The sequence below is a fragment of the Poecile atricapillus genome, chromosome 5 (assembly GCF_030490865.1).
Source record: "Poecile atricapillus isolate bPoeAtr1 chromosome 5, bPoeAtr1.hap1, whole genome shotgun sequence".
NCBI lineage: Eukaryota > Metazoa > Chordata > Aves > Passeriformes > Paridae > Poecile > Poecile atricapillus.
This window is the reverse complement of record NC_081253.1, coordinates 25,576,287-25,600,905: the sequence shown is the minus strand read 5'-3', so window position 1 is coordinate 25,600,905 and position 24,619 is coordinate 25,576,287. Positions and strand designations below refer to the sequence as shown.

General features: G+C 47.8%; 1 protein-coding gene across 6 annotated transcripts in view; it reads right to left on the bottom strand.

Moving 5' to 3' along the window:
- Positions 1-24,619, bottom strand: part of NRP2 (neuropilin 2) — an 89,228-nt gene that overhangs the window by 44,840 nt on the left and 19,769 nt on the right. For all 6 annotated transcript variants that reach the window (XM_058839453.1, XM_058839455.1, XM_058839454.1 and 3 more), the window contains exons 3-7: positions 15,530-15,711; positions 11,083-11,313; positions 10,390-10,545; positions 8,353-8,522; positions 7,119-7,274 (exon numbers count right to left, since the gene is read on the bottom strand). In XM_058839453.1, the coding sequence (XP_058695436.1) occupies positions 7,119-7,274; positions 8,353-8,522; positions 10,390-10,545; positions 11,083-11,313; positions 15,530-15,711 (895 nt within the window). The remainder of the gene's footprint in view (positions 1-7,118; positions 7,275-8,352; positions 8,523-10,389; positions 10,546-11,082; positions 11,314-15,529; positions 15,712-24,619) is intronic.

Sequence of the window (24,619 nt, the reverse complement as noted above, 5' to 3'; positions counted from 1 at the left end):
ACAGAGGGAATCAGTTGCAAATCTGGCTGGTAATTGGGATGAGGGGTTGATGTGAACTTGAGCAGAAATGCTAATCCAGAGAATATATATCATGCTGCTACCGTTTAGCAACACAGCATGGTTTATGTGTTTTTAATATCCTATTTTATCCTGTCTGACCTCACTTCCCATCCTTTTCCTTGCTCAGCAGACACCAAATACCCTTTTTTTCCAGCAGGAGGGCTATAAGAAGAGTGGTTAGTCTGAAACACTCTCCAGGCATGTGTGTGTGTGTGCGCACGTGTGCATGTGTCTTGTAAACCCATGGGCACAGACACACAGACACATGTACAAACAATTTAAAAGGTTATATTTCCACACCACAGCAGAGCCTTCAGCTTTATGCCAGCACAGAAGCTGACACACAACACCTTACCTCTGAACCTAACACTGGAGGACAGGAAATGTTTATCTGAGCCAGTGCAACTATTTTAGCCCAAGGAGCAGCATGTCAGGTCAGACCAAAGGTCCCTTTGTCACAGAGGATGGCTCCTAATGGTGGCCCCAGCAGATGTCCAAGGGCAGCAAGTCCAGCGGAGTCTTCTCCAGGCAACCTCTATTTGCTTCCCACCATCAGCAGTGTGAAGACTCCATGAGCCAAAGGTTGCATATGGACCAGCATGTTTAACAGTCACTGACGAGGTTTGCTGCTCTTTTTGATTTAACATATTTCAAGTTTTGTTCTTTTTTAGCTCACTTCACACATACGAGCATCAGGGGCCAGAATCCAAATTTACACCAGCATAATTTGTTGCTGACTTCTGCACAGTCAAGCTTGACAGAAAGCAGAAGCAGGACTGAGCCCAAAAACTTTATCACTATCATAGGCATTGCTGAAAACATCTTAGACAACCTTGGTCCCAACTACCTGCTTCCAAGAAGAGCAATTGCATTCTGCTTTAGATTAAGAAATCAGCAACTTACTCAGGCTAGATCACATTCAACAAGCTATGAACTCTGAATCTGGGCCATGATACTCCAGACTACCAGCTTGTGAGGGCAGAACCAGCACCCAAGTTCCAGCTCTGCTACCAGCTGTAGGATCTGTTCCATTGAACCTCACTTCTGAACAGCCCCAACTGATCAGGCAAGTCATCACTTCACATCCTGTTCAGCATAACAGAAAGGGGCCACTTTCAGAGGGCATGTGCTTGGTGCTGCTAGAGACCTGAGGTATTCCCACATGCCTGCTCTTTCAGCTCCTTCCCAAGTGGAAACATGTTGTGAGCCCGCAGGTCCCAATGCTGCTGACCAGGGTCTGACCCTGACCAGGGTCTGGTTTCCCAGTACTGAAAATGCTGACCCCAGAGCCCCAGCACACTGTGGAGAGAGGCCCATTGACTTCAACAGGCTCTACATCCTGCCTCAAATTAGCACTCACAGCATAGGAAGAACTAGCAAGAAAATGTGTGAAATTGGGAGTGCCAAGAAAGCAAAGATTTCTTCCCTCTCTACCAAAATAGAACATTGCTATTCCTCCCGTCCTATCTGCTTCCCATCCCACTCAGCACATATTTTGAGCCAAGTCTTCGAATGGTGTAAATCAACATATCACCATTGAAGTATAAGAAGTCACAGTAATTTACACCAGCAGAAAAAAAAATACCTGGCTGTGATCTAGGGAGATAGATAGATAAATAGATATACACTCAGCGGAGAGCACACATGCGTACGCACATGAACACACACTGAGGGGTGGTGGAGCCAGAAGACGAATGGGAAAACCATTAACAGATTAAAAGCATCTTCTAAGAAACAGTCAAGGGAACTTGCTTTCACTGCTGCATCAAAAAGCTGCCTATCTTCTCCCCATACACTGAATGTTTACTTCCGTTTTAGTCCAGACAGCAGGTCTGCATGTGAAATTAAATTGATAATCAATGAGAGCTAACCTGCTTAATTAATTTGCTGCAGAAAGCAAGTGGTAATGGAGAGGCTGTAAAAGTAGGGGACATGATGTCTAGGCTAGAGGAGGACTGCGAAAGTTTTCCATGTGCATACACATGCAAGCTCCTCACCAGCATTTACAAGTTGCATTTTTGACATGTTGGAACCATCACAGGGTGTTTGGGGGGGATTGCTGAAGGGACGTTAGTTCCAGCGGATATGGGAACTGTGCCATTGGCAGCTTGGAGTTAAGGAGATAAAGGACAGAGAGACAAAAAGTGCCAAGAAGTCGAAAAGGCAGTGAGTCAGGGAGGGGGTAGGAGGTAACCTCTCTCGTGCTCTATTTATTATGCTGCTTGGCCACTATGCAATTTCTTGGGGTGCTGCAGAATGTGGCTGAGGGAAGAAGAGGAGAAGGCCAAGGATGGCAGCAGCCCTGCCTTCGTCCATGTGTATGTCTCTTTGGACCCACTAGATTTACTGCAGGATTATGTTACTCCTGTGGAGACAGAGCCCTGGAACAGAGCATGCTAACAGGATTAGGGCTTCAGGATTTAGACAGAGAAGCATGAAGGAGAAAAGTAGGGGAGATTATTTTCCTTGTCAGATAGGGAAGGCATAAAATGGGGCATGTTTGATGGTGGGAGGATTCTGGCTCAAGTGGAGGGTGGATAGTTCTGGATTTATTAAATCCAGGAACAAGGAGTTAAAAGAAAAATTATACTTGGCAACACTCAACAAAGCACAGTGTCTGGGCAAGGCACAGTGTGCTGGGCTGGGCTTGCCAGCTTCGTGTCTTTGAGAGGCTCCACTCAGATTTGGGAGTCATCAGGGACACGAGGAGTGGTACTATGTTAGCCTGCAAAGGAGATATCAGGCCCAGAAATACAAAGCTGCAGCCTTGCTAGGAAAGCCAGGGCTGTAATTCTCCCCAGGTACTGCACCAAGGGTGAATGCGCAAGGCTGCCTTTGGCAAAGCCTGATGTCTTTGTCCTGCCTGAAAAAGCAGCAGAAGCAGGCTGGGACCTGGATGTTTCTGGGCAAATCCTCTGCAGCATGATGTCTCTGTGCAGAAACTCTTGTGGCCCTCTGGCTCATTGCACCAGCTTTTCATGTTTTCCAGATTAAAAAGCCACAGGACTGAAAGCTTTTCTCTCCTTCCTCAGGTAAATAAATACAGGAGACCTGATTAAGAACCAAAAAGACAGAGGAACACTCCTAAGGGCAGGCACAAGGGTCTCCATAGAGTCATCTTCAATATTCACTGCCAGCACCAAAAACCTCTGATGTCCCCAGCTCCAATGTACACCTGAGATACTGCTCTTTGCAGCAATTCCATTTCTGTGCAGCTACCTGAAATGCCACCCAGGAAAGCTAACAACAAACACAAAACAATAAAAATTAGTAAGAAATGAAAAATGCACATCAGCTGGATCTTGCTGCCATTTCTCATCCATTGATTTCTACAGATTCTGAAAACAAATGATTCAGTTGCATTTTACACACAGAGCAATGGAGGCAGTGAGAGCAGCACTCATCATGGTCCCAATCCACTCCAAATCCTGAAATCCATCCCATCCCCAGTCCCTTGCCACACTAGATGATTCCCATGAGCTCATCTCTGCAGTTGCTAAGATGGAGCGGCTCAGACCACACGGAAGCTGGAACCTGAGATGTTACAAAGGAAGCAGATCAGAATGGATAAGAACTTGGTTTTCTGATAAAATCCTCATAGTTGAGTCTGTCCAAAGAAAATGGACAGAAACAAAAGGTCAAATCCTGCCAGGTGCTCTTTTCCTTCCTTGGGTTCAAGAAGAGCTGTTGTTTTCTAAAGACATTTACAAACCATTAGATAAGATCTCGGCATGCAGACCAGGCCAGCTGCCTGGAAGATAACCTCAGAGGCCACGGGTCTGGCCCCAGGTCACAGGAGGTGGACTCAACAGAGCGGGCAAGAGCCAGACCAGCTTTTCCACAGCAGGGTTGGTTTGGTCCTGTCCCCTGGTGGGGGCATGCTGGTGAGTTGTAAGGGGAAAGTATGGGATGGCACATGGTGATGGCCCCTCTCCTCCTGTCTCCCCTCTCAGGGATGCACAGGAAGACAGCGCAGTGCCTCTGGCCAGGTTGCTGGGTTAGCCTTCCCCCCTGGTCCTGTGCCTGAGGGAAAGACAGAGCACCATCCCCTGGACAGGCGGATGTATGGGCCAGGCTTTGTGGGGAGTGGGCTGCCAGGAAAGGGGAAAGCCTGGCAGGGATGGGGTGGGAAGGGGAGGGAGCGAGTGTGGAGCTCCACTCCTGCCAGCTGCCTTCCCATTGCCTCCCCATCCCAGAAATGTAGCAGTGCTCGGCACGGAAACAGCCCAGCCAGCCCTGTCTGCTGCAAGCACATATTAATCACATTTTCCGCTGCTCCATCCTGCCTTTCCCGTTTCCCTTGCTGCTGAGTGCCAGCAGCTGGGGACTCAAAGGTGAACCATCACATTTGGCAGGGAAACACCCTGGCCCCACTGTCATCTGAAACACCAGAGGGAGGGGAAGCAGGGGGCAGAAGAGAGGCTATGAGAACTTCCCTTCCTCTGCAGGGAGCATCATCCCCTCCCCATCCCTCCTGCAGTCGCTGGTTTTCTCTTGCATTAGCTCCCCGATAAATATGTATGTAAATGTTAGCTGACCCACCTATACATGGCAGAGCATTGCTTTTGGCCCACAGAGCTGCCAGAAATTCAGAGCAGTGTTTGGTACGCCCCATATACCTACGTGTGCACATGCATATATATCTGCGTGTATGTGCAGATATACATATGTGCATATATGCATGTATCTATATATATATGTACCTATCTGCATGTTTATAGAGAGCCCCTGTCTGTCCACCTTCCCCTCCCTCCCTGCTCCTCATGGCACCAAATCAAGCTGCGGCAGACTTGATGAATCCCTTTGGCATGGTTTGCTCCAGCGCTGCAGCCCGGGCTGGCGGAGCTCCGGAGCTCCGCGCTGGTGCAGGGAGGGAGCTGCACCTTGAGCACAGACATCAGGGAGCTTGCTTTGCACAGGAACCGAGGGATTAATGCGGGCATGGAATGGGGGACCGGGCCCCCGGCACCAGGTCTGTGAGCAAGTGGCCTTGCCCTGGCCTCAGTGCAGCACAGCAGCTGGCAGCCAGTTGTTTGGCAGGACAGGAAAGCAGTCACCCGGATTCAAGGGGTAGGCGAGCCACCAAAAAGAAATTACTTATCCTCCAGCCTTGGGAGGTGTCTGTTAAATTAAGACCAGAATGTGGGGACAAATAGAGACTGGAATAGAGAAGTACAAAAGAAGAGAGTTTGATTTTTCCACTTTTTTAATGAAAAGAGAAAACAGAGTAGAAAACAGCTGACAGAAATCAAAGGCCAAGTCCCAAAATGGTAGCAATTCAGGTGGTTGTAGGATTGTTTTGGATTGGCACCAACCAGGCTTTAGGGTCTCGCTGGAGCAATGTAAATTGGCTCAGCAGCACTGAAATCAGTCATCCTGTCCTGCTCCACCCTGGCTGAGGATACAGTGTCCAACGCCCAGGACTGCAAGGATGGGATATTTATTCTCCTCTGCAACTAAAACCATCCTCCAGGCCAGATCCCTGCTCCAGTTAAGACTTGAAAAGGTAAATTTATTGCCAGTGGTTATTGGAACACTGAGCTGTGTATATAGCTCATCTCTGTGCCCAGCATGATGAGGATCTCCTGCCTGACTCAGCTTACAGAAAAGGTCCCCATGACACCCCAAACCCACCTGGGGTGAGGAGAGATGGCTCCAGTTCACTGAAAGGTCTGCTGCAACCAGTGGGTCCTGGGAGAGCACAGCGGCTCCACACCACTGCATGGGCACTGTGTTATGACTGTACATGAGCTACTGTCCTGGAGCCAGCCCACCTGAGATCTGCAGAAGCCCAGCTGAGGACTCCCCTGTGTCATGCTGGGCTGCCCTGTGCCTCTATTTCCTTCTAAAATAGGACTAACACTCCTCACTGGCACATGAGGAGCTTAAATACTAAAAATATTGCAGGTATGAGACCCTGATAGGGACCTCTGCACAGAGAGGACTCATTCTGGGAAGCAGAGGGAATTTGAACCTAAGACACACTTGTGGGGAAGGGGAAATCACACAGCCCGGAAGGGAAGGAAATGTCTGGATGAATCCTGTACAAGGCAGGCTACTGCATTTCATGCCAGCAGCACCCGTGCCAGCAAAGGGAAGGGACAGCTAATTTAATAGAAGTGCTGAGCAATCAAAATTACTGGGATGCGTGTGTGGGGGGAGGTGTGGGACCCCAGCCACAGAGTTCACACAGACACACTTTGGCACATCAGCAGGGAGGACCTGAACACAGCAGCAGTGCTGGTGGGTGCCACAGGAGAGCAGGGAAGTGCTTTCTTGAGGCACCCTTAACCACATGAACAGAGGAATTGACAGAGAAAAAACAGCCCAGAACCATGGCTACCTTGACCCTCCTGCCCATACACCAAAGCTCCCATGCAGACCACTCCAAGTTTATCTTTCCTGGCCACACACCAGCACCCATTTGGTGTGAAATGGATGAACACCCATATTTACCCTCCTTCCTCCTTGCTCCCACCTCTGTGGGTGTCCTAGAAACACTGTGAGAGCATGCACAGCTCCCAGGGCTCAATGCACCCTTGCTGACCATGCCTGCTTAGCGCAGATCCCACAGCTCTGGCAGCCTGAATTGTTTCTCATTATTTATTGCTCATTTTGTTCTCTGGGATGGTGCAATTGCCTCTTAGGATTTGTGCCCTTTCATTTCCAGGCCTCAGTAACTCCTGAACTACAGTTTCATGTGGTTTTGTGATTGTTAACCCAGCATGCAGATGGGTCTATGACCATAAAAGCTCAATGAATCTTACATGGCAAAACACAGGCTGGGAAAATATTTTCTCCTTCATTTACAGTCAAAGAACATACTCCCGCCACCACGAAAGATGCAGCAGCAGCCAGGTTTTCCAAGGAAAACCTCTGCTGTGCAGAGGAGAAAGGACCATTTCTGCTCAGAGCATCATCAGTCTTTTAGCTGTCATCAGAAAAAGGGTCCCTCATGGATTAAACCCTCTGGGCCTGCAAAATCTCTCAGTTCTCTTCCCAGTTGTTGGCTGCAAGACTCACCAAGGTGCAGGCAGAAGAGACAAAAAGAACATTACCTTGTGGTTTTTCCCATGTCGGTACATCATCCAGTCCTCCCCATTGGTGCTGACCTCCAGCTTATATGTACGGACATAGTAGCCCTTCTGGGTTTCTCTCGAGATGGCACCCTGTGTAGCAATGGCTGTGAGCACAGTCAGGAAGTGGAGGTCCACCTTTCGGGGGGAAAAAGGGACAAGAAAGAGAGTGGTGACCACCTGGGAGTCCAGAGTGGCTAATTAGTTCCTCTCTGTGTCCTAGAAAAATAAAAAGGTGCAAATTCAGCATGTCTCACTCTATCTGTGGGTGCACAGTTGAACAGCCACGACTCTTCCCAGGGCTGACTTCAGGAGGATAGGACCCCGAGCCAAGAGTAGCAAAGGATCTTGGTGTCTGTTTATATGGGACCATCACAAAGCTTTCTTCCTGCCTCAGACCAAGCAATAGGATCTGCACAGAAGCGCATGTCCATTAAAGCAGGACAGAGACTGACTTTTTCCATGTAAAATAAAAGCATGATATCCAATTAGCAAGTGCTGCGGCTCTTGGTTTTCCCTTGCTGGTTTTTTTTGGGTATTTTTTTTTTTTTTTAGATGGGTTTTTTTTTTTTTTTTTTTTGTTTTACAACATGGGTTGAGAAAGGTCAGCAGAGCTGGCTTAGTAGCCCTGCCATGAATGAAGAATGAGACGTCTGCTAGAGGCAATGACATTCACCACCTCCTGCTCGCAGTGCCCTTTAGCAAGCAGCGTCTCCCGGCGATGTGACACAGCCAGAAGCTGTGTGCGGACACACTGTGGCTCTAACCAGCTCCCAGGGAAAGCCTTTGCTCTGTCAGCCCCCCGCCTGACATCAGCCAGCTCACGCTCCCCGCATCACTGATGAGATAAATATTATTCTAGTTGTTTTTCTATGCACCCCCTGGAGACCTTGGTCCTCAGGCCAGTGGCGGAGTCAGTGGCCCTTGTAAGTGGCAGAGGTCTCTCAGTCTCTGTCAGTCTGATGGAAAGTCCATCAAGGTTTGGGCAGAAAGGAGGGGGCGGGAGAGAGACAGCGGATGGAGTCAGTCTTGTGCGGGCAGGCTAATGGGAGAGCCAGCCTGCCGCATTTCACCGAGGCACTGCAGCTCCCCTGCTGCTTGCTCCCCATCAGCCACAGAGGCAATAAAAAATTCAACAAGCCTTATGGTCAAGGGTCAGTTTAACAGCATGACACTCCATTTGGTGGGGGAAGAGGAGAGGGGTCTGGAAAGGTACCTGGAGGTACTCTTTGTTGCTGTCTACATTGGGGGTCCAGCCATTGTCATCACTGTTGAGCCGGCTCTGCTGAGGGGTCCATCGCCCATCTGAGTAGGTGGAGGAGGCACTGATCTGCATGTTGGAGATCCTGCCAGACTCCATCCCCAGAGGCACATTGCACTGAAAGTCTAGAGCAGACACACACATACAGAGATTGGTTTACAGTCCCAGTACTTCACCCCCAAGTGAAAGGCAGCCTTGAACTAATCTGTCCAGCTAACCCTGAGCAAAGCTGCCTGTCTGGAAAGATGAACAGATCTGCACCATCTCACAGGTTGTGTGTGTTCACAGATGGCACTGAAAAATTATAGATAGGGCAGCTTTGTGTTTGCATGGCCCTCTGAACACTAATACAGTCTTTAAGTCAGGGAGATCTTTCTCCCTTTCTCTATCTTCTTCACCTTTGCTCAGTTTTGACACAATTCTGTCCCTTCCCTCCCTCCACCTCCACCAAGATGTTCCAAGTAGTCTTGCCACAAAGTTCTCATCTTCTTGAAGGCTGTAGGTGAAATCTAAGCATCGACAAGGCAAGGAATACAGACAGACACATTAGGAGGGTCCTTAATGTTGCCAGCAGGAATGTCAAGGATTGAAATGGGCAGCTCTAAAGGTTTTGTGTGCATGTGAGAGCAGGGATGCACATGTGTATGCGTCTGTGTATATCTGCATGCACTCTATGGTGTATCAGGCCCATTGGGATTAACCAGACAAGATTATGAAAGACACTGCTATGCTTTTCTTTGGATCTCCTCACTTCTAAGGCTTTAAAGTCACAATTAGCTCAGTTTTATGGCACATTTCATCTATTTTATGGCAGCTGTCCTGTAAAAACAATAGCAAAGAAAACAGTGATAGAAAATACTGCATGGGTCCAAGCGTGCTGCTCTGTAAAACAACCAAAATGCCTGTGTTTTTAATGTGGCCAAGTCAACCTTGGGTGGAAATAATGGGCCAAGTTAGGATGTTAGTGCTACTATTAAAGTTTCAATTCACATCACCATAAATGAAAACAGGCCTGGCACTTTAATGAGGGCTCTTGTGCTTGATTTCTCAAGCTTTGTGTTCAACGTCTTATTTTCAAATCCAGAACAGAAAAGTGATTAAAGAACAGATCAACGGCGTGTGGCAATAGGTAATGGTGAAGAGCTCATGCTTATTTGTAACTCTCATAGCCTCAGCAGAACATCCCTTACTCAATCACAGAGTAAGAGGTTGTAACCCTGCTGCCCTGGTGCTGCACAACCCCTACTCTACCCTGCTCTCTGTCACAGGCTTTCAGCAGCGGGTCAGGGACTCCCTCTCTTCTCTGGGACTGAGGGGTGTCCTGAAGGCTTCTTCTGTTGTATCAGAAGTTCACTGTAAACAGAGGTCAAGAACAGTAGCTCTGAGGCAAAAATACCATGGGAAAACAAATGGAACCTTTCCTTGCCTGCAAGTGTTATCACAAAGAATCAAAACGCTCTTCATTCTCAAAATACACAGCTTACTTACTCACTCCACATCAATTTACCTCCCTTATTAAGGGTTATAAAAGAAAATTTGGCTTGAAATTCTTAGAGCTTTAAGCAATCTTTAATTAGTCAGCCAAGAAATTCCAATTTGTGGTTTGGGACTGTGAATTTCTGGAAAACTAGAGAGAGAGAGAAAGCGCATATTTTCCCCCATGCTTTAAAAAATCTGCTGCACATGCTGGGCTGAAGTCTTCCCCTAAATCCTTTGGGCTGAGCACATACATGAAAAATTCTAACCCAGAAGGTATTGAGAAGACTTCACAGGCAAGTGAAAAGTCAACAAAAGGTCAGAAAGTGAAATTCTTACTGAAATCTTACTTCTATCAGAAACAGAGAACAGATCTAAGTGAAAATGCTGTCTGCACTGCTGGTGGAGAACCAGTCCCTGGACACACTTCTGCCTGCTTCACTCTTGCATGTGCCAAATGAGAGACAGGAAACACAGGGGACACAACGAAGTTGTACACACACATTTCCAACTTACTTTCTGGGACCTCTTGGTGGATCAAGTAGTACTGAGCAGAGAAACCGTCCTTAGCCACTGCCAGGTCCGTGTGGAAGGTGAGAGAGAGGACACCGGTGGTTGAGCGGATGTCCGATGGCATCTTAGTTCCACAATACCTGCCTATCAAGGGCCCAACTGCAAAAGAAAGAGCAGCGAAGGTAATGCCTGCTTTTCCACCAGCCTCCTGGGTCACCAACACATTGCTGATCAGGATAAAAAAGACAGGCTTTGGGGATGGGCTATTTTTTATATCCATTGGCCTGGTGCCATGCAGTGCAGAAATATCCACTGCAGCAGGCATTGCTCTGCAATTGCTGGGAAATGCTCTAGAATGCTCTGTTTCTCAGCTTTGCTATAAGGTAGGGAGGTCCTCCCATCATTGCATGAGTGCACTGCCCTTCCCTGAGAGAGAACTGCTGGTGTTTGGAGCGTCCCATGGGGCTTTTCAGACCAGTGGTTACAACAGAGCGGTAGTTTTTGGTTTAATGAGTGCAGCCTCCTGCAGGCACACTGTCCCCAAGCCGGGCACAGAGTGCCCTGATAGCAGGTTGCAGGCTGCAGCCACCCTTGGGGTTAGGCACCCTTGGTGCTCAGACACAGACTCCACAGTTTTGGGGCTTTGTGAGACACCAGGAAGGGCCAAGGAAGGCAGAGCAGCACCCCATGGCTTACCCTGAGGGATGCCATCCCAGATGTCTAGCCAGTCATACTTGCAGTCTCCTTCCCCTGACTGCAGTGGGTCATGCTCGAGGTCAAAAAGCAGAAAGTGGAGGAGGATTTCAGTCTTTGGCTTGGCTATGATGGTGAAGACGCAGTCCAGGTTGTGTGGATACTTGTCAGGGAAACCCGGAGACTCAATAGTGCCGTTGGAGGCAGTGAAGTTTCTGGAGCAGTCCTCGGAGCCTGTAGCAGCAGGAAAACCCCAGAGCCTTAGCACTGACAGAGCTTAACACCAACAACTTGACACTGTGGAAACCCCATTTTGAGTTTAGTAAGGTTGTGTATTCACTTCTGGAAATGTCCTGCAGCTCAAGAGCTGTGGGAATTACTGCAAGAAGTGAGAAGGTGATTTTCAAAGTTTTCCACAGGTGGAGAGACAAGGTCCATGAGGTCACTGTAGTGAACAACATGGTTTGAAATTCCTAAGACAGCTTTGCAGACATAATCTGTACATCACTGCTGACAATTACCTCAAAACCAGGGATAGAAGAGCGATCCTATCCAAAGCCATTGCTGTGATTTGGTAGGCCAGCATCCTGACACATCCCTCACACCGGTGGTGGTGGACAGGGAGGCCACACCAAGCTGGCCTGTCTTCCCCAGCTGGCCCTTTCCACTCTAAGCCATCCCCCAAACACTGACCTGGCAGACCTGTGTGCTGCTCCAGAGCCCACAGAGAGGCTGGCCAGCACGCAGGGAACTGCCATCCACAGCACTCATGACACTGCTGCTACCTGCAGCCACAGCGGCCCCAGGTCTGACAGAGGGGCCCTGTTTGGGGAAGGAGCTGCCTGGGATGGGGCAGAAGGGCAGAGAGGAGTAATGGGATGTATTCTTTTTAGAAAGGCTGCTCCCATGGGCCAGTCTCCTGCAAACTCCTGCCTTCCAGCACAGATATCTGTGCCTCAGTTTCCTCTTGAGAAAATCTGGAAGCACAAATATTTACACAGTGAAAGGGTCTGTGGGAGGGTGCCAATGTCTCCACTGTTTGCTGCAAACCCTTGGGAAGCACAGTTAGCCTGCAGCACCCCCCACCCCGAGACCCACACAAGGGACAGGGCCAGCTCCAGCATACGTCTCCACAATGTGGCCACATTAAGAGTGGGGATAACAGAGGCTGTGGCAGGGGGGTCTCTGCTGAGAGCAGGAACAGAGCCCTCTTTTTCAACAGAATGAGCCATCCACACCAGAAATGCAAGTTATTTCTATCCTTAAGGAAGACCTTTGCTTGGTGGGGAGGACAGACAATGTTGCCTCTTATTTATTGCTGACCTCAGCACTGGCCTCGGCTGCAGCCGGGCCAGCTCGGTGCCCCCTCTCATACAGCCAAGGTGCCTCGGGTGGTTGGGGAAAGGGGAATTTGTGTCATATTCATACCACGGTGACTTTGAAACCCTTGCCAGGACAATAGGCAACAGAAATCTGCAGCCTGGAGCTATCAGAGGAGAAAGGGGGTGTTAGAGAGGCTGCCAGGCACTGCTGCAAGCCGGCGTTTGCAAAGGTTTCTGCTTCACTTTTACTGGGACACTCGCCTTCTCCTCTACAAACCCTTCTGCACCAGCTCTTCCAGGCAGCACCAGCCCTTCCAGGACTAATGGGAGACTTGTTATTCAATTCAGCATTAACCTATGGAGTCAGGCCAGCAGCCCGCAGTAATAGCAGGATCTTGCACTGCATTATGCAGTGCCTGGCTGGAGAGCTACTCAGGAGAGGTTCTTAATTGACTACCTAATGAACAGCCAGCTTTTCTGGTGTGAACCTGTGGGGTAAAATGCAGAGGCAAAAAAAAAAAAAAAAAAAGGCCAAACACAAATCACAGCATAATGCCATGAACAGGGATAAGGGTATATTTCGTTCCAAACAACCTGAAAGATGAACAGATAAGTAGAGAAAAATACCACAAACTCCGAGTTAGGGAGAAAATTAAAGGATAAACCCAGAGTCAGCGACTGTCCTCCAGAGACAGCAAGGTGTAACTATGTCACCACATTAGACAAGTTTCCTCATGTGGGGGTCTTATCGCATTTGGCATCCTTGTCTACATTTTGGCTAATGGCAGCAAACACAATGATCAGCTTTTTATAAGGAAGCCGCAGATAATCAACGGGAGTCACGCTGGCTTCGGCAGCACAGGCCAGCCTGAGAGGAGACTTTGATGCCCAGCGCTGGGGAGCTCAGGCCGGCCCTGCCAAACTGACTCACAAAGGGAGCAGCAGGGAGGCTGCACCAGCCTGGGCAGGCGGCTCTTGTCAGCCCAGACTGCTGACTGATACCCATCAGGGGATTCAAAGACTGGTATGTGGTTGTTTGTATGCAGATTGCTCCTCTCCCACACAGTGATAAGGGAAATTTAGCACAGGTTGGGGAAATAAATGCTCCATTGAAAAGAGTTGGTTTTTTAGGTCACCTTTAAGACAGAAGTAATCTTCAGCCACTACCGCCTTTACTGATGTGGACAATGACAATCTGATGACCTTTAAAGCTGTCGACACCCTTGCTGGTTACCCTGACAGCTCAGAGGGACACTTGTCCCATGCCTGCCTGTCTGCCTGCCAGCAGAAGGCAGGGCTTGCTTGCACTGCAGGACCCTGCAGCCAGCACTGCTCTCTCTGGAGCCCTGGCAGGGACCGGGCTGGGCAGATGTGGGCTGGGAGTGCTCCCTGATCACGGGCTCATCCACACTCCTGTGCCAAAACCGGCCTTGCCAGGCTTGATTTTGTGGGCTTTGACTCTATCTAGAGAGGATGGCTGCCTGCAAGGGGTGAGGGTGGTGAAAGGAGCCCCAGCACCACTTCAGCTCTGAGGGCAGTACTGTGAGGACTTACATTGAGGAACACAAACTCAGCTCCAGCCTCCATCCAATATCTGCTCTACTCCAGATCACCCTTTGATTCCTCTCCCTCCATCCCTGTAACAACTTCTCCTTTCCTCATAAATTTGGTCCCTAACTGGCTCCCAACCAGACCGATGGGTTCCTGCCTGCCATCCCTTCCCACAGCGTGGCCGGGCCACCTCAGCCAGCCGGACCACTCCACATTGCCCCATGCCTCGAGTCAGGGCATGGACCCAGTGTGAGGTCAGGCACAGCCCAGCAGTCTGCTGGGCTCACAGGAGGTGTGAGAAGGGGGACAGAGGCAAGGGGGGGCTGAGCTGAGTCTTCCCACCTGTATTCTTTGCCATCCTCTGTGATGGCAACTGGTCTTAGCAAACCTCAATATCTGGCTGAATCACTAAACTTTCAGGACTAATCTGCATCCTAACCATAAACTAAGAGTGGTGGTGAGCTGGCTGCACAACAGCTCAATAGCCAGTAATGCAGTCCAGGCAACCGCCAGCAACAGCACTTTCCTCATCCATGTGAACCTTCACACGTGTCCTGTCCTCATTGATTCACAGTTAGTTTAGGGGGTCTCATTCTCTTGCAGCAGTCTCCACATTCACATCTACCCATGGTGAGGTTGTGGCTGTCTGTGCACCTCTGCCTGCTGCACAGCTGGCCCAGGGCCCCCGGGCACTGTGCCTGTGCTCCCCATCTTTTCTTTAGAGAGGCTGGATAAGCAACATTTTTGGTTCTTCCCATGGCACAGACTTTGTTTTTGGTGCTGGATGCAATGACTGAAAGCCACATGTGTTGTCTTCCAACACATCACCAAAGGAATGAGGGCGCAGGGCAGGTGCCTGCATACCCACACAAAACACTCTCCTGTTCCCTCAGCATGCAGGCACACCTATCTCACATGCACACAGAGAAGGGTTTTTTCAAGGTATTTTTTCAAGCCTCTTTCTTCCCAGGCACAAAATTCTGGCAAATATTTAGACAGAAACACTGTTAAATGGGCTTTGAGCAGATTTTTCTTTTCTTGATAATAGTTCAGTATTAAACAGAATTATGAGCAGTTCCTCTCATATGAGCTTGGAAAGGTGCTGCCTCAGACTTGGACAGCATTGCTGACAGCAGTCACTTGAAAACTAGAGCTCCCCAGTTACAAACCTCACATCCATGGAGAGAAAACACAGCATCACTGATCAACCCTGAATCACAACTCCACAGGAGGGGGAGCTCCATGCACTTCTAACAGAGGGACAATCCCCTTTTAGCCCTAACGAGCTCTGCACATGCCAGAGAGTAAAGATATATGCTTCTAGTCCTCAAATCAAGAGAGCATTTAAGGAGGAACCCTGCTTTAATTGCCACACCATGATCCAAAAATGCACTGTAATGTGCCACTAACATCTTTAACTTCTTGGAAATGAGATGCGCAGACTTGCTTAAATTAAAAAAGTCAGTTATCTCTGGAAAATATGCTAGAAATCACATTGAAAAGGTGGTCAAAGCATCTCAAGATGAAGATAATTGTGTCAAACAGTCTGGGAGACAGGCACTGACTCAGACACTCACCTGTCTTGTAGATCTCATAGCGCAGAGAGAAGCCAGCACCTTGCCGTGCGTAGTCTGAGGTGAACTTGATATAGAGAGAGGGGCCAGAAGAGATGATGGTAGGTGGGGCAATGTTCCCACAGTGCTTGCCCAGCAGGTCTGCCGCTTCACTGTCCCCATCGCGGATCTCGATGTAGTCGTACCTGCGGAGGCAGGTGAAATGGCAGGGAAACCATCTGTCAGGGAGATGCTTCAGGATGCCAGGTACAAACAAAAACCACTCTTGGTATCTGCATATTTCACAGAATGTCTTCCAGACCGGTACCTGGGACTCTCTTATTCACACCACACCACACCACACCACACCACACCACACCACACCACACCACACCACACCACACCACACCACACCACACCACACCACACCACACCACACACCACTATGTTTATATCCTTTCCTCTGCTGCCATTCACATCATTAATTCATTGCACATAAATCCGCTTCACCTTCACAGCCAACATGCAAAATTTAGGACACACTTTACCTCCATTTCCACAAAACTCCTTTGGCATGGGAGAAGCTCAGATACAACTCTTCTGGGGCTGTTCTCCTCCTCATACCTCTCTTCTGAAGTGCCATTGTGGTGTTTGGCAGAGTTCACTTTATTCCAGTATCCACGTGGGACTTGGCCACGCACATACCAAGTGTGATACTGCCAGTGTTCAGTCCATGTGAGCAGGTAGCTACTTTGTGCACTGACACCACACTGGTCCTTTAGCAAGCATGGTAACTACACTCACTTGGACATTAATATTAGTCCTCTCCTATTAAGTGCTAATGAAGATTTTGTGTGGATGAGAAGTTTTATGTAAGAGCTGGGTACCCACACTTGCTGTTGCTGATCTTGTACACCCTGTAACTGCAACCTGCCTTTGCTAAACCCTACCTGAAGATGTTCCACCTGCCCACTGGCCTGGGTGTCTGGTCTGGAGGAGGAATGTGAAGGGTTAGAAGAATTGCCTCCTGGTGCAGAGACAAAAGCTTGTTGCAAAGCTTGGCTGGAAGGTGAAACTGCCACACATCCCTTCATATTTTCTAGGCCATGAGTAGGCAAGGTAGTAGTATCAGGCTCTGCGTGCTGTGAAGAAACAAACAGCTTTTACGTGTACATCTTGTTCTTCAGCTGCTTTCTAACACCCACGTTCTCCCGCCCCTCTCCTCTCTGGCCAGCATGCTGCTATTTACAGAAACTGACCGTCTCTCTAGGACTGTTTATTTGCTTTGTATCAACCTGTTTGAACAACATGCTACAGCTCTCCTCACGGGGCCAGGGAGGAAAAAAGCATTTCCAGGCTGCCAGGAATCTGCCTTTCTTCTTTGTCACAAGATCTTCTGTTTGGGAATGAAGAGTTGAAAGAAGTAGCTTGCTGGATACAGAATGATCCTCATGTGACTCATTCCCGCTCTGTAAAGCACATATCAGCGAGCAACAACCTCAAAACAAACTTACAGGGACTTAGTGTGCTCCTCCACAAAGAAAGATGGCCCAGACGGCTTTGGTTTCACTCCTTTCTGAGACTAAATCGGGCTGAGAGCCAGAAGCAAAATGCCTGCAGATAAAGTCCTGTCTATGCTGGACCGAGCACTCAACTAGCTGCAATGGCCCAGCCTTTAACTTCATTACAGACTCAATTGGCTTGGCCAAGGTGAAATCCAAGCAGTCTTGAGAAATGGCACTTTAAGAGGAAGAGCATTTGGCTCAGCTGGTCTGTGGACACACAGCAATGCAAATGAAGATCTGCTCCCCCTGCTCTCTCCTCCTCAGCTCTGCCTAGCCCCTATCACCTTGTGACCCCTTATTACCCTGACACCAGTCAGCAGCACCCTGTGTGACCCCACTAATGTCCATCATGTGTGGCGTCATCCTACCATCTCTCTAGGGAGGAGGAACATAGAAGGCAGTGTTAGTGCTTCTTCTAAGTAGAAATTTTTCCTGCTTGTTTGTCTATTTGTTTAAAGTAGTACTGAGCAAACAGCGGGGACATTTTGTTCTCTAAATACCTACTTGCTTTCAGTGTGCTTGCAGCCCTTCCACATCTGAAGTGCACATCTGTGCCGCAGAACTACTGGCTACCAGTGAAATTGTGAGTATGTGGCAAAAAATTAATTTGGCAAAGACATGAATGTTGGCAAAACACAGTTAATGGAGTGGACTGTAAAAGCTGCCATTCTCATGCACAGGCAGAGGTTAGCTGCATCCCAGGGAATCACATCTGTCTGTGTCCTCATGGGGTTGTACCTCGCCAACACAGTACATGGCTTCAGCTACTTAACTGCAATGATCCTGCTGCTGTAGCCAGCACACCAAATATCCTAGTGCTGTCCACATGGCTCCTCAGGCCACACAGTTCTGTAGGAGCCCTGGAATTTCAAAAGCAAGTCCTGGACCAAGAAATTTTTGCTTATTGAATGGGTGACAGACTTCCAATAATACATACAATTAGGGAATATTGCAATCTGCTCATGGGCAATCTGCAAATGGAAAATTAAAAGAATGAATCTAGTAAGTAAATCATCAGGAAATATTTGCCTTTTTAAATTAAGCCCTATTTGGCTTCATTCAAGCATCTAACTTAGCTTTCTCATACTGGAGCTAATCCTTAATAAATCAAATGTTAAAAACAACTGAAAAAAAGCCCTTAAGAGAAGGTCAGGAAATCATTTTTTGCCAAATGAAAAATTAATATAAATGTATAAGAGTTTTCTTCCCTAGTTAAAAAATCTTGGCCCAAGTCCTCTGCTCTGCATGAGGCAAAATTTTTTCTTGGGGTCACATAAACAGAGTGTGATTTGGGGAAGTATTACACTTGGGAGATAGCACCTGCCTAGATAAGCAGGACCCCCTACTTCTCTGCATCACAGCAGTTAAGCTTTAGGCTTTCAAAACAGAACACCAAAGACATCCAATCAAAACTGCTAAACTTCCAAACTTCAGCAAGAATGACAGCTAATCCCCACCACAGATTCTTTTGGGACCATGTGTCTCAGTCATGTCCATGCCTTGGCCCTCAAACAAACAACCTGATAAACCCCATACTCCTCATTCTGGGTCACTGGACACATTACAATCCAGTTTGGCCAAATCTTTGCTCCTGTTAAGGAGCATGGTTTCTAGGCTTTCTTCTTCCCCTGAGTAAAAAGAAGAAAAATTGGAAGGAAGAAAACCCAACCGTGCTTTCTACTCCAACCATTTCATTTTCAGATAACTATGGCTTAGGGCACAGCTGGGCAGGACACACTTATGCTGCAATGGTGTTCAAACTGTCTCGTACAGTGCCCAGCAATTTGCATTTCACTCGTATAACCCTTGCATTGTTCCAGTCAACATGCACCAACATTCTTGTGGGCTGACCTCTCTGGCATTACCTCCACTGGGAAAGCTGCCATCTCCAAGCACATTTCATGGCCACTTCTCCCCACCCAGGCATTGCTCCAAGGAGCCAAGCATAAACATGTGAGGGCAGGGTGCAACCTCTGTAACCCACAAGTATAACCAATTGATTTACCAGCTCTTCCTTTGCTGGGAAGGTGACCACAGTTGGCTGCTCCTCCAGTGGCACAATGGTAAGATATTCTGAGCTGCCACTTGAGTGAGAAGGCCAGTGAGCTGGCTCGAAACCACCTCAAACAGCTTTCCACCAGGGAGTTTTGAGGCTAGGAGGCAATGCTTAAATGCTTTTAACTGCCCAGGCAATGGAGGCTGAGAAAGAAGGGAAATACAAGATTTAGAAGCTCTTCTTGAAGCTGTTTAACAGAATTAAACGAAAAATGTATGGTGCTTACAAATATTGCTGCCTTTTTATCACAGATTTTTTTAGTAGAAAGTGCTTGGCTGATGTTAAGAAAGCTTCTATAAACTAATTATAAAGCACTTCTACAGCCTGTATTATTCATGCTTGTTTGCTTACTTTTTCCTTCAGTCAACCTCTCTGCTTCCCAGGCTTTCCTTTCTATTTTTCCTACGTCACTTTGCTGCTGGCTCCCCAAATGAGGTGCAACAAAGGCAAACAAGCCCCAGCTGTAGTGATTATGAGAAGACCTCCAGCTTCTCAGTCCTTTTCTGTTGCGAAATAGCTAATCTGCTCCCTGACCATTGAGCTGTGCTCCATGATCCCCTGGGGACAGCACAGACCTCCTAGGTGCTCACCCAGGCACTGCTGAGCTCCAGAAATGCCACAACCTATGTGGGGAGCAGCGCCAGAAAGCCTGTGACATTCCTCTGGGTGCTGCTCCCCAGAGGACACTCAACACAAACAGTTTAGTGACCCAGACTGCTGAACACAAAATCAACAACCCCGCTGACCTCCATGCCCAGGTCCCAAGAGATACTGAGTCCTTCCCCCCGAAACATGCTTCAAGGGCATTACAGGGACAGAGATCATGATGGGGAGAAACATGAGGAACAAATTATTTATATGTTCTCGGCCATATCATGAGGCCTCTGAATACATAAATTTGTGCAAGCCTTGCTTCAAAGCCTAAGGAGGACTGGCCATGCTCTGACCTAGCTGGCAGCTTTCTCCATCTCTCTCTAGAGCTATGATTTCAAGTAGGGGAGGGCTTGCACTCAGCAAAGCCCAGTTTCCAGTGCTTACGAGGATTGGAGAGCGAGGCGAGGCTCTAACCTGAACTTCCCCAATGTTTAATTTGGAGCTATTATTTATAGGCGTTTCCATGGGGCTCATGACTGCAGCTGGCAAACAGTAATGATGGGATTCTCACGAGACTCTGGGAGGTAGGAAGGCAGAGAGGAGCAGAGTCTGCCCCAAGGTCACACAGGAAGTTTGAGGCACAGCCAAGAATAGAAGCCAGTCTTGAGTGGGGAGATTATGTTATATTGGAGAAATCTGGCCTAGATAGACAGGGAGACAAATAGGTACAGACTGCATGCCAACAGCCCTAAATTTGGGAATGCCCAGGGCTGACTTGAGCCTTCAAGATCTCTGATCTGCTTGAACCATGTGTCACTGTGTCTTGAACGACTCTGCTGAGGAAGAGAAACTGCAATTCCAGTGAAATTCAGCAGGTGTTCATATTCTGCAGGAAGCTGGGGAAGGCCTGTGCTTAGCCACAATAGCAGCTAGTTAATGCAATTGTTCCCCCTTTAAAAACGTGATGTGAGGCTTATTTCTCAGAAACAGTTATAAAAAGCATAAGGTTTTTTGAACATCCTCTGAGAACAGGCAGTTTCTTAGAAGTTAAATAGCAGTTGCGGCATAGAGATAGTTAAGAAATGGTGGGCCAGCATCTCTGTGCTTGTTGTGCAATCAAGAGGTGGATAGAATTAATGTCCATTACATGCTAGCTGGCTTAGTTGATTTTTCTGTGTCACCGCCCATCTTCATGCTCTTTTGTATGCCACCTTCCAACCAAATCCTTATTTCATGGGTGGTTACATTGCAAAAGACAAAAAAACTTTTCCTTGATGTTTACACAATCTTGAGCAACTGCAGGACATACCCTTCAGAGGTTAAATTGTTCCAGAAGCTACCGAGGACTTTTAAATGATTTTTTTTACAGCCTTGATAGCAGAGGCGAGCACCGCTGTTGTCTGATGAAACAAGAGCAATGAAGTTTGATCTTAGCTGCCAGCCCTTAATCAGGGTAATTAATTATAAATACAGCAGATGAATTGGATTCTCCTTTGACTTGAACTGGTTTTACACATGTGTAACTCATCATTTTAAGGGTAATCACTCCTAATTTATCGTGGTGTGAGAAGAGAATCAGTCCTCATAGACACAGGCCCTGATGTGGATTTGTGCACAGAACTAAAAAGCCTGTACCACATCTAGGTTTAGCCAACTAAATGTCCTCTGCTCTCGGTGGAAGCAGATTTCTCACACGCAGCTTGGGATGGGATTAATTGTTCTTCTGCACTGACAACAGAAGTACTTTAAATCACTCTTACTGACTAGATCTGGGCTTTGAGTGTCTGAACAATGCAGAGATGAATCTGATCTCAGTCTCAACCTTTTGGGGCCATTTTTGCCTATGCTGAGGCAAAAGATGCTCACAGAGCTTGCCCTTGTTTTGCCCTTATGGAAATAACTGACTCTGGCAACAACCGAGAGAAATGTGCTATAATTGCTCTGAATCTGAAGGGATTTCACTGGATTTCAGTGACTAAAATGACAAAAATCCAATGGCAGCAGAGGGAGAGCTAGGCTGATGTGGGGGGTGATGGCACTGGCAGAACTGCTTAGGATTTCTGGGAAGTTAGTTTTGAATTTGTTGTCTCCAATTATGTCTTGTGTAATCACAGTATTGTGGGGGTTTGTAATCATTCTACTGTGCTTTGGATTATTTTTTTATCTCCTCAAAAAATCTGACCAGAATTTCTGAGAAATGAAAAAAATCCAGTTATACAGGTAAAGGGAAAGAAAAAAAAAAAAAAAAGGAAAAGAAAAAGAAAAATAGAGAAGGAGAAAAAACAACTCTATTAGATTTGAAAACTTCTTCAAAAATGCCTTGAAGACAAAAGTTGGAAACTATAAAGAGCTTCTATTTCTACTGGATTGTTGTTTTCACCCCCTTACAAGCACTGTTGATGGGAAAGGCTTTCAGCAGTTACTGCTAACTTATGCGGGGGTGGGGGGAGGGAAAAAGGTAGCCAAAATACTTCGTGCAAAGGGAGGAATAAAACATAACTGCAAAGTGCTCCTGAGGCAAGTTCTGCTTCAGGAGGGAATTTCAGCTCCTAGCATGCTGCTGCCCTCCCCTGAGACAGGAGAGCAAGGGCTCTGCCGTTCATCCATCCCCAGGCTTCTTCCCTCAAGCTGTGTTTGCCAGATCGCTGCGGAAAGGCGCGCTGGAGTGGAGAAGTGCTCTCATCTGGGGCATGTCTGGAAAACCGACTGTTATATAAGAAAAGAGATGTGCTAATGTGCACTTCGGGGGTTTTATGCAGGCTGTTGTTCAGGAGTTACACATGCCTGTTTAATTTTATTTCTGTCTCCAAAACCATCTCTATAAATTCCTCACTCTTCTATTTTTAGCTATGGGGGTCTTTTGTTGCAAGATGTCTTTGGTGTTCATTGGTGGGGGGAGAATCATGGTGAAATCAGGAATAAAATATATAAAGCATGATCAGAATAAGCCCTCTTTTCCATGGCATTCTGCCTTCTGTTGCTGCTCTGAGGGAACTGAAGCAACTCACAACCCTTTCATACCCCAAAACGCAGGACACTTGAGAAAATGCATTTGCACTTTTCTCCTTCTGCTACAATCCATCTGTGGAAAAAATTAGACTTTGGTTTCTATGTCATTTTACTGTCACCACTCACAGGCACTTGATCACTAACAGAAAGAAAAAAAATAAATACAATAAAACATAACAACCACAAAAAGAAAATTTACTGCTGAAAAGCAGCAGAGCAGGCAGAAGGCAAGGGCAAATGCTCACTTTGATCTCTTTGCAGTGGGGGAACAGATTTCCCTTTTCTGATGGGGTCCAGTGCCTGACAGCCCAGGCAATAGATGGAGACGAGCTTCGGTCAGGCTATCCAAGCTCTAGGGTGCTGGTGTGGATTAGGGAATGCTCACATGGCCTGCTGTGCCAGCCTTATTCCCAGAGGAGTGAGTGATGTCCCATCACACCTTGCTGGTGCAGTATCAGTCATGGCCTTAGACGTAGCATGCAGTGAAAAGCAAAAGGAAAGTCTAAAAACTGGGATCAGATGGGGATCAGAGCTTGGTAGCTGGGCTTTCCACATCACTCATTTGCACTGGCTTTTTTTCAGCACAAAACTGAAATAAACACCTCGTTAAGCACCAATTGTATAAAGGAGGTTGTAAGAACAGAGCCCTGACCAGCCCACCCTCACCCTCCTGGCTGTCTACATCCCTCATTAATGATGGATGGTCACCCTGGGACTGGCCCACCATAGGATGACTTTCTGACCCCGCATTTTCTCAGACACAGCCTGTTCACAGCCCAGATGCTCCTTAGCTGATGCACAAGTGAGTAAAGCTTTGCTGCCAAGACTGGCCTGCAGCCTCCACTCTTTGGGCATTCCCACAATTTGGCTGTGCCAGCTTATAGTAAGAACTGTTTCTGGGGCAAACAGTGCGCCAAACCTGCCTGATCCCTCCCTGCTTACTGCATAGCACAGCATCTCCTACCCCCTTCTCTCCTCAAAATATGGGCACTCACAGCTCAATAGCCACCTGAACCAAGCCAAGTCAATGCCTGAGGGAGGGCGAGTGCTGTGCCACACACGTGCCACACCTTGCTGTGCACTCCCACACGGCCCAGTGACTATCTGGGGGTGTGGGAGGAATTAGCTGCTGGCAGGGGCTGGTTGGTACCCTTGAGGTGAGCTCAGCCCAGCCCAGGACAGCAGGTCAGAGAGGCAGCCACACCAAGATAGAAGAGGGAGACAGAGACAAGGGAATAGGATGCTGCATGAGGCTGGTAGGTACCTTTTCTCCTCAATGTGCTCTGGGAGCAGGGGGATGGGATTGTCCCTGATTCTCCCACAAGCAAAGACCCTGCCACTGCTTTGTTCAGAAAGATTTTCTTTCAAGCAACCCTTTGTGTCACCCTCCCGTTCAGCCGTGGCACTGTGTCTGCTTTGTCCTGCCATCTCAGCCATGGAGTGTTTACAAGCCTCCCTCACCCTTCCAGGCTGTGGTTCAGCTCCATTGACACTGAAGGCAACAGACTCCTCTCTCGGCGTGTGATGAATCAATTACTTCCTCTGACACTCCATTACTATAGCCCTTACATCTCCAGATTGCAGATGAAAAGACAGGCTGAGAAGGGGGACAGGGAAGGGGAGAGGTCTCCGAGGTCTCCTTCGATTGAGTTGTTGGACATCTGAAGAAATCCCCATATGCCATATTTAAAGACAGAGAGATGTTTTGCTTCTGAATGGCAGAAAAATCAGAGGGTTTCCACAAAAGAAAAACTAAGAAATCAAATGGGTCAAAAAACTTCGGTGAGATGCAGTGAACATAGATCAATGGTGAGTCAGTCCCCTTTGCTGATGGAGATCCCAGACCTTGTCCCCACCCATGATTAACAGCCAAACATCGGTATTTCCAAA